This window comes from Pinus tabuliformis, chromosome X (assembly GCF_031772625.1).
Source record: "Pinus tabuliformis cultivar Carrire ecotype Pingquan chromosome X, CPIR1, whole genome shotgun sequence".
NCBI classification, from domain to species: Eukaryota; Viridiplantae; Streptophyta; class Pinopsida; order Pinales; family Pinaceae; genus Pinus; species Pinus tabuliformis.
The window spans coordinates 846,863,380-846,880,066 of NC_142308.1; the positions used below are offsets into that span (position 1 = coordinate 846,863,380).

General features: G+C 39.5%; 1 protein-coding gene across 1 annotated transcript in view; it reads right to left on the reverse strand.

The window, feature by feature from the left end:
• Positions 1-16,687, reverse strand: part of LOC149142397 (mediator of RNA polymerase II transcription subunit 14-like) — a 164,088-nt gene that overhangs the window by 123,825 nt on the left and 23,576 nt on the right. Inside the window, exon 2 of the mRNA XM_089451473.1 lies at positions 8,646-9,839. Coding sequence (XP_089307599.1) covers positions 8,646-9,839 — 1,194 coding nt within the window. The remainder of the gene's footprint in view (positions 1-8,645; positions 9,840-16,687) is intronic.

A 16,687-nucleotide genomic window follows, 5' to 3' on the forward strand; every position in this document is an offset into this window, starting at 1 on the left:
AAAAATCTCAAGAGAGATAAGAGATCCCAACCAAAGTGATGATGAGAAATGAACTCATCTCACTTGTATTTATACACAAATTAGGAGTTTGAATTAGCCTCTTTGGCCTACATAAGCCCCAAAAATAAAATAATGTTCTAATAATACAACCTTGGTTGACAAGCCCACCAAACTAGCTCATAAATGAAAAAGAAAGCCTCTCAAGAGGTCAAATAATAATCTATGCATGTCATAGGGTCCTCTAAGAGGCCTAATGAGGTCCATGGGTGCCACAATGAAGAATAGGACCCTCAAAATGACATGTGGGGGCACACAAGTGTCCCCATGGGTCTCCAAACAAATCGAAGATGCTTGTAGATCCCTTGCAAGGGCTAGGATGATGGTGTAGGTGATGCCACATCATCGTGCAAGTCCTTGAACATCTGCCAAGTGTATGGTGTAGATCTGGGGCCGGTTGGGCATGATGGATCAGGTGCATCTTCCTCGTCCAATAAGTGAACCACGAGCAATCTCTAAATGGTTGTGGGGATCCATGGAGTGAAATTTGTTGTTGTGGAGGCCCATGGCTCTCAACACTCAACCTACATGTGCCAATGTAGCCCTGTGGAGGATTAGGACCCTGTATAGGGAGACCAAACCCCAAATGGAAACCATGTACAATCCTGCATAAGGTCTAATGCGTCCCCTAGCCTTCCAGTTCAACAAGTCATTAGAGAAATTGAGTAAATGAGCTTACCTAATCATGGACCACAGGTGGGGACTTCATAATGGCATGCCCTTTCATAATGGGCTTCAAGATGTGCCAATGTCTCCTAACCTCCAAATGGGGTTAACCAAGTACCCTATTATGTGGTTTCTACTTCTAAAGGGGATAATATTCAAGGTACATCCTTCAAAGGTGGTGGCATGTGACAAATATGGTGAATGAAGTAGGGGATGAGAAAGGGCAGCCCTGGGTCACATGCTGAGGTGGAAGGGTACCCAATAAGAGGGAAGCCCACACTTGGGTTTAAAATGTATAGCAGGGAGAAATCGTGGTACATGAGGTGACCCAACCTTGATTTTTCCACCCTTCTTTTATGCCTTTTGCCTTTTTATGATTTTCTTTGATTCATTGCTCGGGGCTCAAGGGGTTAGAGCATGATGTGTAAGATATAGCAGTGAAATCTCCCTTTTAAGGTGGGACAGTTCATCGCCCACCAGGGGTTCGAACAATCATGGGTTCCTATATGATGAAGAAAGCTCATAGAACCTGTAGGAACCAGAGTGATGGCCATGATGATGGGGTAGAGCTCATGTACTAGCTTTTGCCCATGTGCTAAATGTTTTTGTCCCGGCCATCTTTTGCATTTTATGGTACTTTTCCTGTTGAATGTGGCCATATATGCTTTTAACTTTCTTTTCAGTTGCATCAACCTCTGGGCTTCATTCTAGGCCATGACCCAAGGTGTGGGCAAGGGGAAGGAGCAAGCTAACCTTATGTGGACCCAATGGAGGAATTGGACCCAAGAGGGAAAAATGATGGATGGGTTAATAACAAATGGAAAGAGGGTAATATAAGCAGATAAGAGAGCGGGACCACGCAACGAAATCAGGGTTTCTCGTGAAATACCATCCTTGGAACCAAATGGTCAGTAAAAGAGATCCCACTGGACTAGAATCCAAGGTTAATTCCTAAAAGGGGTCTAGGGGACAAAAGCACAGACCTAGCCCATTCTTCGGTCGAATCCCCCCATTAATCCATGCCTAGAAGTGTCCATGATGAGGAAACTACAATACTTAATTTCCAAATGACAAGGCATACCTTTAGATTCGAGAGGCCCATCTTCAAACATACGATCATGGCAGATGGGCGAGGGACCACATGGCTGGCTCAGGTGGCGGAGAAGATGGCACAATGAGCTAGCTGGTGGCTACAAGGAGTTGTTGGCTGCCAGCTGAGGACCATCTTGGAGAAAAACATTTCTCCTAGGGATATTACCCACAAAATGGTGGGTAACAGTCACTACTATAAGAGGTTTGTTATTTCTAGGAATGAACAAAAGAGCATCAGGCGTCCATGAAAAAATGCTTGAACATTATCTTGCATTTTCTATCAAATGAACATGTAAGTTGTGTGAACAAGCATTAAATCGTGATGAGTTGATAGAAGTATTAAGGGAAATGGTTAGTGATAAAGCACCCCAGATTGAATGAGATCTCCTGCACAATGTGGGGCTTTGTTAAGTTGAATCTTTAGAAGGCATATAAAGATGCCATGAAGAAGCACCATTGGGAGACAACGTGAATCGAGACCTCATCATGCTCTATCCAAACCCTAGAGATATCGAGCTCATAACAATTGGGAAGACACTTTAGTGAATGTTTCCTACAAAATTCAAGCCAAAGCCCTAGTGCTTCACATTCAAGCACATCCTAAAAATTGAGATTGGATGCTCTCTTCATCATAATAGATTTTGAAAAATCATATAATTGCATGGAGTGGCCTTTCGTTCTAACCATGTTGAAAGCATTTTGGCTCTTTCTTTGTTATAGTTATTAAACACTTTTTATTGAATCTTTCGCATGTATGTTCTTTAGCATGTATAAATGAAAACGGATTGGCCCTTTTGGCCCATCCCTTTTTGGGTGGGGTGTCCAAGTTTCACTCACCTAGCCAATATATAGTGGTAGTCTCGTGTTGCACTAGAAAGTGTTCAATTAGACCATTAAAGCACCTTGAAAATGTTTCAAAGCAATAAAATTCAATTGTTTAGTTACTAATCATCCAGTGGAGCAACAAGACCTACGATCAAAGAGAACTAGTACCAAAATAAGCAACTAGAGAGGCATCATCAAAGTAGAGAAAATATCCACTTCGCTCAATGCCAAATTCTTATGATTATTTAGATGTCATAGCCATATTGCTCCTAAAAGAGCTAGTTTTGCTCCCAACCAGCTTCCTTCATATCCATCTTCCCCAAAGAAGGCAATTCCAAACAAATACTCCCTAAAAGACAAGACTAAGAGAGCATATTAACGAAGATCTTAAAGAAGATATTGCTCATGACACTAGAGATTCACCCCAAGAAAGGAAACATATAGAAGAAGTGTATGTTCAACCTCATATCTTTCTAGGCTATCCATTAGATCAAACCTATATGTTATGGACCACGGTTGTTGAAGCCTTGGGTTAAATTTATCATAAAGTAAGCTAAGGCCTTGTTAAAGCCATTCCACTGCCTAAGCATGATGTTTGGAAAATAAACACTTTGCTTATTATGGAAGAACAAGCTTCATGGGATAACACCACGCAGTGCCTTCAAGCTTTTTGTGCCACATTTAGCTGCAGTACTTAGTGCACCACAACCAAGTGTCGCATACAAACTTAGCACCAAAATCCTAGATGGCTTGAAGTTTTAGGATAGTCTTGGATTCAAATTGGCTAAATCTTCAGGTTCCTTGGGATACCCTTTGCATTTCGAGATTAAAGACGTGAGTTACATGTATTAGTCTATACAAGCTTAGACCTTGTTAGAGGCATTTCACTACCTAAGCATTATGTTGGCAAATTAGGCAATGTACACTTCGCTTATGATTCATTCCTTATAATTATGGAAGAATGAGCTTCGTGGGATAACACCATGCAATGTCTTGAAATTTTTTATGTCGCATCTAGCTCCAATATTTGATAGGTTGTGTTATCATAAAATTTAGTAGGCATTGTGAGAAAAATCACCAGGTACGAGCTAGACCCTATGGCAACCATGAGGATGGGTTGCCACTGTCACCTCAACAACCATCCTCCTGTCGTTTAGTCAAATTTCACCACAAGGGAGGCTTCCTTGTATTCACCTATAATGGAATTCTTATTAGAAGGCTCAAGGCGATATAAACAACTTAGAAAAAGATACTTTAAAGCCAAAATAAAATTCAAATCTTCTTTACAAAGGAACAAGTTAATCTAACCCTAGAGTAGCTAAGGACTACTATAGGTTAGGGTTTATTGATAGCCATTGATAAGGAGCATCTAGACATGTAGAAGTCAAAGAAAGGATTTCGTCAATAAATTAAGTCAACAAAGGGATAGAGGAACCCTCAAATAGGCTTCAAGTTGAAGCTTGGCTAAGCACTAGGGTTTCAAAAGCACAAAGAAGCTAAGAAAAGATGACACCAACGCTAATTAGAGAGCCTTTACCATAAAAATTATAGATTTTGTGTTTAAAAGGTTTGTGAAGGCAAAACTTGGAATTTCATCCACAAGCATCCACTCAAGCTCAACTTTATGGCAAATCGACCCTAGAAAAACCCTAGCAACTTGCCTTAAAAAGCCTAGAGACTCTGGAACATGTTTGCAAAAAAAGAATTACGAAAATAGCTAAGGAGCGAAAAAAATTAGGGAGCACGCTTCGGGAGCAGATTCGAGAGGGCCAGGGGCAATGCTGCAAGAAACGTCCCCCCCCCCCGGATCTAATGCCCAAAGCGCGTACCGTACGGATGCGTCCAAGAAGCGTCCCCGGAAGCGCGGTTCCAAAATTCTAAAACGCATTTCGGACTGATATGGACGCTTCCTCAAAATTCCGGAAGCATCCCTCCAAAACGCGTTTCGGAATCTCTAAAGCGCGTTTCGTACGGTGCTTCGGTCGTACGAAGCACGGCGCTTCGGAGGGCGAATCGTACGGTCCTGTACACGTTTCCGGAAAGTGCGCCGCGCAGCCTAAAAAATCGATATTTTTTTTATTTTTTGGTGAGCTTGCTTGTTGGGGGTGGGTCGACCTTGGGTTAGGGTGAGGAATGAAGGTAAAAATTAAAAAATAATAAAATAATAATAATAAAAAATAAAAATAAAAATAAATAAATATGCCCCCTCATGGTAATGTTAAATTCTTAAAGTAAAAGGATGAAAATGAAAAATAAAGGAGAATGTCACTTTTACCATGAAATGACTCAAGATGTTTGAGAGTGGTTCCAGCCTTATTGGACTTCATATGGAGAAAATAGAATTTCATATCCTATTCAAAATTCAGCAGACTTAACAGTTTTCAAGAATTCAGGATCAATGGGGTTGTGGCATTTCATTAGATTATATCAAGTATGAAGGTATGCGATTAGCATTTAATCAAGAGCACCAAGCCCTATATGTACCCTAGTGTTGGTGGTGTTAATTGTTGAACTCCTTTGTCACGCCCTTAGCAAAAAATTACAATTCAATCAAGTCAAAATCATCAATCAAGCATGTTAAGCTTTTCCTACCATATTTTAAGTCTTGAATTAGGTAGTTTGATCAAAATTGGGCAATGTTGACTAATATCCCTAGACAATCGAGGTAGAGGCAAAGGCTAGACAAGAGGAAAGAATCTAGATTCTAGAGGGTTGATGCATCTAAATGGTTGATGCTTGAATAATTAATCATTAATGTACAATGGGTGCTATATCTATCTTGATTTATGCAAAAATATGCATGTTTTCATGTCTTCTACAACTAATTTGGTATTTGGGATGTTTGTTTTGAGTATAAATGCAAAAAAATATAAAATATATATATATATAGCAGACGCTTCGCTTCCTAGATTTTTGGGAAATGACGCTTCCGCGTCCCCGCTTCCAAAAAACGTCCCCGTTTCATCCCCACTTCGTGCAACATTGGGCGGGGGGGGGGGGGGGGGCGCTCCCCACAGCCCTGGTATTTTATGCCACTGCTTATCATTGAATAATTACACTTCAAAAAATCTCAATAGTAAATGCAGAGGAAAGAGTAAAGATCATAGAAAGATAACCATACACAATAGAGACAATAATTTTACCTTGGGAAATCCAACCTTTGACGAAAACCCAACAACTTTTCTTTTTGAGAAATTATTTTTCTGAAAGGCTTACAAATTAGATATTTGTCTAGAAATTTGTGCTAATATCCATGTCAAAATACCAATCAAACATGGCCAACCCGTTATCCTTTGTGGTCAGCCCCTTTTGGCTCTATTTCACCTACAACCAGCAGCCTTCATATGGCTCCTGTGGTCTTCCTTCTCCACACGTGCGTCTGTCCAAGAGGGATAAGAGAAATGATGAAGAGAGAGAAGAAACTTGCTCTTGCTTGGTGGAGAAAATGAGACATCACACCCTCTATTTATACTTGTCAAATGAGGTGAAATAACCCAAGGGACACACCCCTTCATAGGCTGGGCTGACTTGACTTTCTTGGGCCAACTTGTCACTTCAAATATTAAATTTTTCATAATTCTTCTAGGCCGACTTGAAAATCATTTAGCCATACAGGAATACATCTCGATGCTACACAAAAATCAACAACTTCATGGCAAATCTTTCATGTGTAAATTCTAATTTTCTTATAGAAAGAGAGGAAAGATGTCATATTTGATAAGAAGGAACCTACTAGATCTTTTTCAAAGTTTGATAACTCCCTATTTTGTGTGAGATTGTCCTTGGAAATCATCGTGCAAGTACAAAAGATTGAAATGGAGATGGCCCACGTGACAAATTTTGGGGAAGTGAACCTACAATATAAGCAAGAAGTCACTTGACACCTTCATTGCACAATCCCAGTGGTCCCTAATATTGGATGGTCAACCATGTTATCGATATCATCATGTAGTCAGGAAGAGAAGTGAAAGAAGGCACAACTAGCCACCGAATCTACGCAACGTAACAAGTTTTAGACATTAGTGCTTGCTATCACAAAGACTGTGAGACCACATGAACATGGTAAGGATGATTGCGATCCAACCATGGTTGAGATGGAAATTATGGACATTGAATAGGGGAAAACCTTTACCACCAAATGCTAGTATACTTCCTAGTGTAGTTTATTGTCCATGTGTTTATGCTTGGGACAGGGGCCATATATTTTCGTTTATGTTCATCAATTATTTCATTTTTATGTATAGCCTGTACAGTGACAGTTAATGCATATAGGTGTTTTGGTAATTAGCCAACCCATTTTGAGCTTTGCTTGTGCGTGTAGTGCTAAGTTGCATGATACAAAGATATGAGACCCACATGCCCTTGAGTCTCAAAGCCAAAGGATGATGATGTATCTCATGTTGAGGATTCCATTTCTAGTAATGGTGATGAGTTTGATGATTGATAATATTGATCAGTGATTTATAGTAGGCCAATATATAATAGCATGCTTTTGGGATGCCATTTAGAGCCTCACAGATTATGTATTTTATTTTTGATATGTATTGTACTCGGTGAAAATTTGATATATTCACCCTTATATGGTATATACATGAGCAGAATTTTGTCTCCGATAGTTTGGAATATTTAAAATATATTTTTTCATTAAAACTTAAATATTTGATGTAATTTTTAATAAGGAGTCATTAACTTCAAACTGGTCTGATCATGGTTACTCCAAGTCGAGTCCGACTTGACCCTCAGCCAATTCTGTGGCCAAGATGAGTTTTAAAAGATTGGTTAGAACAACGCAATAGAATATGTAACGTGAAATATTGTCCTATATACATATATACTTGTGGCAGCTATAAAGCTATTGGCATATGTGACTACTTAGTACATGGTGAGTTACACTTGAAATCCCAGGTTATTTCATGTAGGGTCATTGATTAGAACAACGCAATAGAATATGTAACGTGAAATATTGTCCTATATACATATATACTTGTGGCAGCTATAAAGCTATTGGCATATGTGACTACTTAGTACATGGTGAGTTACACTTGAAATCCCAGGTTATTTCATGTAGGGTCATTGATTAGAACAACGCAATAGAATATGTAACGTGAAATCTTGTCCTATATACATATATACTTGTGGCAGCTATAAAGCTATTGGCATATGTGACTACTTAGTACATGGTGAGTTACACTTGAAATCCCACGTTATTTCATGTAGGGTCTTATAGGCATCATAGGCATATTTCGGTTTTTCATATCGTACCCATTTTTCGTTTCGTTTCACATTTCTCATTTCTGGTAACATGACCTCTGATAAGCCACTATCCATGGCTGATGGTACTGAACCTTTTCAGATGTAATTCCTACTATTGGTACAACTTGACAGTTTTTCATTACTTTTTGGCAAATGCCTTTTAGTGGACATGACTTGTGAATCTATATTGGACCACATATAACCTCCGAATCCTGATAAGTCACTATCCATGGTTGAAGGTACAGAATCTTTTTAGTATGTAATTCCTACTATTCGTATCTCTGGTAGTGGGCATGCGTTGTGAAGCTATATTGGAGCTCATACACATAAGCTCCCAGAATAAAGTCCTTATCACTTTCCCAAAAGGAAGATCAAGCTTTTGGGCATAGGAAAAATATTGTCAGGGCTTTTATTAGTTGTTACAAGCTCAACCAGGAGAAAGATTGAACGGATGTCTTGGACTTAGTTTGATGACAATCTTCCACAAACTCCAGTGAAATATTTCAGCTATTTCAGCATTATAACAAATCGTTGGTCAAACTCAGTCGTTTGTGATTTCTATAGCATGTAAAGAAAGGGGCAGATTTTAAGCTAGCCCATAAGTTGGAGTTACATCATGGAAGAAAGTGAAAAGAAAAAGCAAATAAAGCATGAAAGTAAGTACTGAAGCTTCTAAGGTTAAGAAAAGCTTTGTGAAATTAAAAGATAACATATGAACATAAAGTAGCCACAGAGAAAGCCATCTGACGAACCTTATTCAAAGGTGTACCAAAATCATTCCCAGGATGCTCCAAAATAATATCATCCTCAGCCTGGCAAAGCCGACTGTTACTTTTGAGCACTCTTTGAGCTTCCAAAAGACGAGTATGTATGTTACAAGAGATAGCCCTCAGCAATAAATATTCCACATCTATACAACTCTGCTTCAGCACAAACTCAGCTTCATTCCCAGTCATAGGGTCTATCACAAATATATTATGAGAACAGATAATGTGCTGATCTTGTCCAACTTCAATCTTGATAAAAGGCACGCAACCTAATTCACCCCCTCCAGTACCTTTAACACAATCTAGCCAGTACATGATTTGTATACCAGGAGTCTTCATCCCCCTGATATCAGCTTCTCCATCAGGAGGGCCCTGAGGATGCCCAATGTTGTCTTCTTGTCCTGAGTTGATGTCAGATATAAGATCAAAGCGTATTGCATCTTTCCACCTACCTTGTATTAAAGTCTTTACCTGTTTTATCACAGTATCCATTACTAATGCAATGCAGAACTCGTGCAAGACAGAATATAATGTTGCAAATGGATTTTCTGCCGCAGCCATTCTGCGCTCCAGATCATCTCCAATACTAAACCGTTGTCGTTCATCAAGTTTCAGCGGTCCACTCGTCTCACCCACAAGCAACTCTAGATGCAGTATTCTCCATAGAGATGAATGCCCACGATAGCCCAGTGTAACCTGAACTTTGAATTCCCCATCCACACGAAGTACCACTCTACCATCAGATACAGTTACAGCAGAAATTTCTTTTGGAAGAGATATTTCAAGCAATTGTGATCGTAACAGTGTGTCCAGCTTTGGCAGGGCTAGCTCTAGCTCTTCTCCTTCAAGTACGGTTTGCTTACCAATATCTTCAATACATTTAGGCAAGCGATTGTAACTTCCCGTGGCGAGAACTTCAAGAGCAGCTGGAACATCATAGACAGGTGCACATGCTTGCTGTAAGCCATGATGTGTAAAGAATAGAGAATCAGCAGCTTGAGTAAAACACAGGTCGATATTTGACGAAGTTTCTTCAGCTTGCCGGAGGCATTGAACTGCGGGGGTCTGCCAAAAAACACATTTCAGCGTTAAGTGAGTGCAGTGTAAATTCTTATAATAAAAAGGAAAAACGATGTATTTAATAATCCAGTAATAGCATGGCGGGAGTGGCTCATTGATTCACATAAACAGCCAAATAAATGCACTTTCCTGAGCAATGGTCATTAACATAAGGAGTCACATAAATACGACAAATTTGATGGTTGAAACAGCGGCAACCGTAAAAAGGTGAGGGACAAACCTTGTCAAAAGATTTATCTAGCTAAAATGGACATTGTAAGAATATTTAAAACAAAATAAATTTATTTTTCATTTTTCTAAAATATAAATAAATAATAGCATCATATAAGTATATTTATATATTAAATACAGATATAACATATCTATATATATATAATGTAATTTATGTTAATTGATAAATTAAAATTCAAACATCTTTATGGTAATTTATTTAAAATTTGATTTTGGAGTATGACCTAAAATTATTTTTATTTGGCTAAGAGGTTGTGTTAATTTTAGGATAACAATGGTATGTTCTATGCTTAGAGCAATTTTACTTCAATTTTCTTTATTAGCCCAATATCATATCCATTATAGCAATCACATCAACATGATAGTAAAATGCAAATAGAACATAAACAATAACAATAGAAAACAAGCCAATACAAGAGAACACAAGATATGGCACCAGCCATGGACAAACTCCAATGTGGGGAAACCCTGGATCAATTCTTCTTATAATTCTTCAAAAGTTCAGCACAGAGAGAGAGTACAATTTACAATATGCACTTGTCCAAACTAATCAGTCAAAACAACAAAAACAAAAAGCCCTAACCAGAAAGTCAACGTTGGTCAATAGGGTTGAAATTGACCTTCAAAACAGCTCAATCAACCTTGGTCAACTCGGCCTCCAATAGCAAGATAAAGCATCCCAAAACAGTTTGAAAATGACCAATCAAATATGGTCAACAAAAGTCAATGCAGCAAATTGAATTAGGGCAGTCAACGCAGGGGTCAAACGGCCTCGATTTTTGTGCCCATAACAATGGCATGCCCAAACAAAAGTCTCCCTCACAAAACCGAAGTCAACGCTAGTCAAAGTCAGCCTCCTGAAATTTTGATCAAATCTTGTCAACACAACAGCTAGAAAATCAAACCTTCATTCACGTGTGAAGAGAGAGGAGCCCAGAAATTTGTACCCAATCAAGAAGAAAGAGAGAAAAATGAATGAGATGAGATGCCAAAATGAGGAGGCACCTTGTATTTATATGCAACATCGAAGGTTGGAGGAGGCTAATTTGATGGCTGGCTGACCTTGACAGTTTGTACATAATCAAAATAAATTCATAACTTCATTTGTACATGTCAGAATGGGATGATCTTTAGATCAATCCTACACCTCTCGGAAAGAGGAATCCAAGAAAAATATCAATTGCCTAATAAGAGATGTCCAAAGTGATGTTTGGCCCTAGTTTCCAAGTTTAACACTCCCTCTCAACTAGGGAGAACATCATCTGCCAAACTGTCTAACAATCTATACAATCACTGTCACTACACTGCTTTGCTTTGCTGAACCATGAAGAAAGAAGAAATAATTGAGAATGTATCATACCATTCTCTACTGACCCGAAGTCAATGTCAAATAATAGAGAGTGTGTCATACCACTCTTAACCGGCTTGAAGTCAGTTTCCATTAATCCCAGATCAATATCAACATCCTAACATAGGGAGCATGGTAGTACACGATGAATCCATTGGTAGTACTATGGTCCCTATCCTCATTTCCCTACTCATTGGCCAGACCAGATGTACTTCCCATGAGTCCTGAACTGCATGTGTAGGATGTGCCAGCAGGAGAAGGTCAACCATTCATCTTGCTCATATGTCATAGGGGAGGGTGAGCCACTCAGCTTATGCATATGCCACCATGGGGTATCATAGGGGAAGCTGAACCATTCACCCTGTACATAGTGCACCACTAGGGGAGGGTGAGTCACCATATGGTCGCTTATCGCTCCGAGAAGTACCCCAAGCCCCCCCGAAGCTCCCAGAGGTCAACATCCATCTCATATGGGACCGTCATAAGAGGATCTCTCCACGACTCCAAGTTGTCCACGAAAGGTCAAGAATTTTACCTTTCCCAAGGACTTCGTAAGAATATTGATGACCTGATCATCAATCTCAATGTGTTAGAGCCTTATTTCTCCCTGTTGTACCATATCTCGGATATAGTGGTACCTGATATCAATATGCTTGGAGAGGTCACGAAACACGGGATTCTCTGAAAGACGAATCCCACTCTGATTGTCGCAGACGATCTCGATGGTATCTAGCACATGTCCAAACAACTCACTAAAGAGCTTCGTCAACCAAACAGCTTCACAAGAGGCTAAACTAGCAACAATATATTCAACCTCAGTGGTGCTCAAGTCAACCGACTTCTGCTTCTTGCTCGTCCATGATATCGAAGTAGAACTTAGAGAGAAGCAACATCTAGATTTGTTTTTATGATCCACCACACTACCAACCCATTCTACATCAGAGTAACCATGGAGCCTTACATTCCCGACAGTGTATCTCAGCCCATAAGTGATTTTGCCTCGAAGATATCTCAAGAGATTCTTGGCAGCAATCCAATGTATGTGATGAGGCTCGACCATAAACTGGCTCAATGTATTCACAGCAAAACATATGTTCGGATGGGAGTTCACCAAGAACATCAGGGCCCCCATGAGTTGACGATACCCAGAAGGGTTTCCCAAATCAGGCCCAACAACACTTCCACATAACTTCTTGAAGTTAAGTTCCATCAAAGTAGTCACGGACTTGCAATCCACCATCCCAAATCTTTCAAGAATCTTCAAAATATATTTTCCTTGAGAAAAGAAAATCTTCCTTGGATTTTGCTATACCTCCAACCCTAAGAAGTAATGCATCAACCTTAGGTCCTTCATCTCGAATTCGGAAGCCAACTCCCTTTTACATTGATCAATAAGAGGGTTTGCACCTGTCAGAAAGAGATCCTCCACATAGAGTACCAAGATGAGAGGTTTATCATTCTTAACCTTAAAATAAAGGTTCGGATTAGCTTCACTTCTCATAAATCCCAGCTTCATTAGATAGTTATCAATCCTCTCATACCAAGCCCGAGGTACTTGCTTCAACCCATAGAGGGCTTTCTTCAACCTGCATACATGTGATCGATGATCTTGAACTTTGAATCCCTCAGGTTGTTCTACATAGACTTCCCCCTTAAGTGATCCATGCAAGAAGGCAGTCTTGACATCCATCTGATGAAGATTCCATCCTTGCAAGGCAACAAGGGCTATGTTGAACGGATGGTGGTGCAGCGGGCAACTGATGCAAATATCTCATCATAACCTACACCTTCCTTTTGAGAGAAGCCTCGAGCAATGAATCTGGCCTTGAACTTTTTAGCACTTCCATCAGCTCCATGCTTGATCTTGAAGAGCCATTTCGAGGTGACAATGGATTTGTCCTTCGGTCTAGGGACCACATCCCAAACATCATTCTTTATAATTGACTCATACTCTTCATTCATTGCATCCTTCCAACCCTGGTGTTTGGCAGCTTCTTCGAAGGTGCAAGGCTCATATTGAATAATGGTGCTCATAGCAGTTAAGTACCCTTGGTACCTATTCAGCTTCTTACTTTCACGAAATGTCCCCCTAGGTGCAACATGTCTCTCAGCATCTTCGAGAGCCTCGCTAAACCATGAGGGTCTGCTTTTGGAGGAGGAGGGCTCATGAGTGGGTGGATCAATGGGATCCATTGATCCTTCAGCATCGGGCATCTACTCATCCTATGATTCTCCCTACTTTCTAGAATATGCTTCTCTGTCCTTCCTTGGAAGAGGAAGGGTACTAATCTTCCCAAGGGCAACATCCCCATCGAAAGTGACATCATGACTTATCTCCACTTCTCTTTGACCAGGCACATAGATTCTTATGCCTTAGAAGTTTCACTATAGCCCACAAATGTTCCTTTCTTCCCAGAAGCATCCAATTTGCTTTTCTTTTATTTCAGCACATGAAAATATACGTGGCTACCAAAAATTCTAAAGTGAGAAACATCAAGTTTCTTACCGATGAAAACTTCTTCAGGAGTCTTGGAGTCCAACGCTTGATGAGGGCATCTAATTTGAACATACACGACGATGTTTGCAGATTCGACCCATAAGAATTTTGGAAGGCTTTGATCATGAAGCATGGCACGAGTGACTTCTACAATAGAACGGTTCTTCATTTCAGCAACACCATTTTGCTCAGGAGTATATGCAGTAGTAGTCTCCCTCTTAATGCCAGCTTCTCTACAATAATCTTTGAACCCATTTGATTCGTATTTGGTTCCATTATCGGTCCTCAATATTTTGATTTTCTTCCTGATTTGATTTTTGACCAAATATTTGAAAGAACGAAACCATGAGAATACTTCATCCTTCTTCAAGAAATATATCCAAGTCTTGCGAGAGAAATCATCTATAAAGGTTGCATAATATAAGTGTCCTCCCAATGAGTTCATGGACATTGCACCAGATAGATCAGAATGAACCAATTTCAAAATGTTTATGGTCTTTCTATCACTTGAGGGGAATGGTCCCCTTGTATGTTTTCCCTCGACACACCCCTGCCATATGCCTTCATGCTCTATTTTGAATTTGGGCATACTTGTAACCATATTCCTTGCATCAGGTAGAGCCTTATAGTGAAGATGAGAAAACCTTCGGTGCCATAGTTTGGATTGAAGAGATGTGTCACAAGACATAGCTCCTAGTGGACTTCCTCCAACTTGATATAAACTGTCAACCCTAAATCCAAGAGTAAATGCTACTTTGAAATTTCTTTTCCATGCACATACCTTTCCATTGATGAATGTCACCTTGAATCCTTTGTCTTCCATCATCGAGATAGCCACAAAATTCCTCTTGAAGATGAATAGTGCTACCTTGATTCAATTGAAGGGTAACGTTCCCAACTCCCTTCATGGGATAGGTGGCATTGTCTCCAAGGATAATTTCCAAATTTGTATCCTTCTCTATCAGATTTGAAAGAGATTCCTTGTACCCAATGAAGTGCCTTGAGGCATCACTATCAATCAACTAATTTCTCAAATTATCCGGAGGAGGGGCAGTAGAGAGGGCATATATAAGATAAAATTCCTTTTTCTTAGAAGTTATAACATTAGACACGTCATACCTCGAGTTTCTTGTTCTTTTAGAAGCTCGATCATTTCCAAATTGAGTATCGTAAGCATTTCTTTTCCCTTTGTTGTTGAACTTGCCATTCCTTTGATTGTTGATGTTGCCCCTGGAATGATTGTGATCATCATCATGAGATGTGTCCCTTCTATTCGGACACTCCCTGGCATAGTAACCAAACTTGTTGCAAATGAAGCATCTTCCCTTCCTTCCACTTTTGAATCCAGGTCTTCCTTGACTTTGCTTCTTTGAACCTGCAATGTTCTTCTTGGCATGAGTGGAGAATGCGGTAGGATTATTCCTATTCGAAGGCATCTCCAATTCCATCATCCTTGTTTCTTCTTGAGAACATCTATTCAACAATTCTTCAAAACCTGGAATTTTGTCATTATTGAGAATAGTAGTGTTGAACACATGCCATTCGGGAGGAAGACCTCCAAGGGAAATGAGAGTGAACTCCTTGTCAGCAATAGCTTCACCAATCGAAATAAGATCATTTTTTATCTCGATAATCCTCATGAAGTAGGATTGAATATCCTCACCTTTTCCCTTCCTTATACCCTTCAACTTGTTTTTGAGGAAAAGAATTTGATTTGCATTGCTAGATTTGAACATGCCAACCAACCTGTCATATATCTTCTTTGATGTGTTCAAATCGGAAATGTAAGCAACTAAATGCTTATGAATAGAATCCTTGATGATCTTCTTTTCTTTGACTTCACCTTTCTTGTATTTTTTTTAGCAGCAACCGATGCATTAGAAGGAGGTTCTAGAATCTTTCCCTGCACATAATCCATCACGTCTTGTTCTTCTAATGTCAAATCAAGAGACATCTTCCATGCATGATAATCAAACTTATCATGAAGCTTATCATCAGACTTGAAGTAGGATGTGGAAGCCATTGAATCTTGTCTTTGATCAGTGATTGGTCCTCATGGTGATTGCTCTTCTCACTCTTGCTTGGGCTTTGTCTTCACCTCAGCTCTGATATCATGATAATTTTAGGATAACAATGGTATGTTCTATGCTTAGAGCAATTTTATTTCAATTTTCTTTACTAGCCCAATATCATATCCAGTATAGCAATCACATCAACATGATAGTAAAATGAAAAACATAAACAATAACAATAGAAGACAAGCCAGCACAAGAGGACACAAGATATGGCACCAGCCAGGGACAAACCCTAATGTGGGGAAACCCCTGATCAATTCTTCTTATAATTCTTCAAAAGTTCAACAGAGAGAGAGAGTACAATTTACAATATACACTTGCCCAAACTGATCAATCAAAATAGCAGAAATAGAAAGCCCTAACCATAAAGTCAATGTTGCTCAACATGGTTGAAATTGACCTTCAAAACAGCTTGGTCAACCTTGGTCAACTTAGCCTCCAACAACAAGATAAAGCAGCCCAAAACAATTTGAAAATAGCCAATCAAATCTTATCAACAAAAGTCAACGCATCAACTTGAATTAGGGTAGTCAACGTTGGTCAACACAAGAGTCAAACATACTTAGTTTTGCGCCTAAAACAATGGCCTACCCAAACAGAATTCTCCCTCACAAAACCGAAGTCAACGCTGGTCAAAGTCAGCCTCCTGAAATTTCGGCCTCTTGAAATTTCGATCTCCTGAAATTTCGGTCAAATATGGTCAACATAGCAATTAGAAAATCAGACCTTCCTTCGCACGTGTGGAGAGAGAGAGAAGCCCAAAAATTTGTAACCAATCAATAAGAGAGAGAGAAAG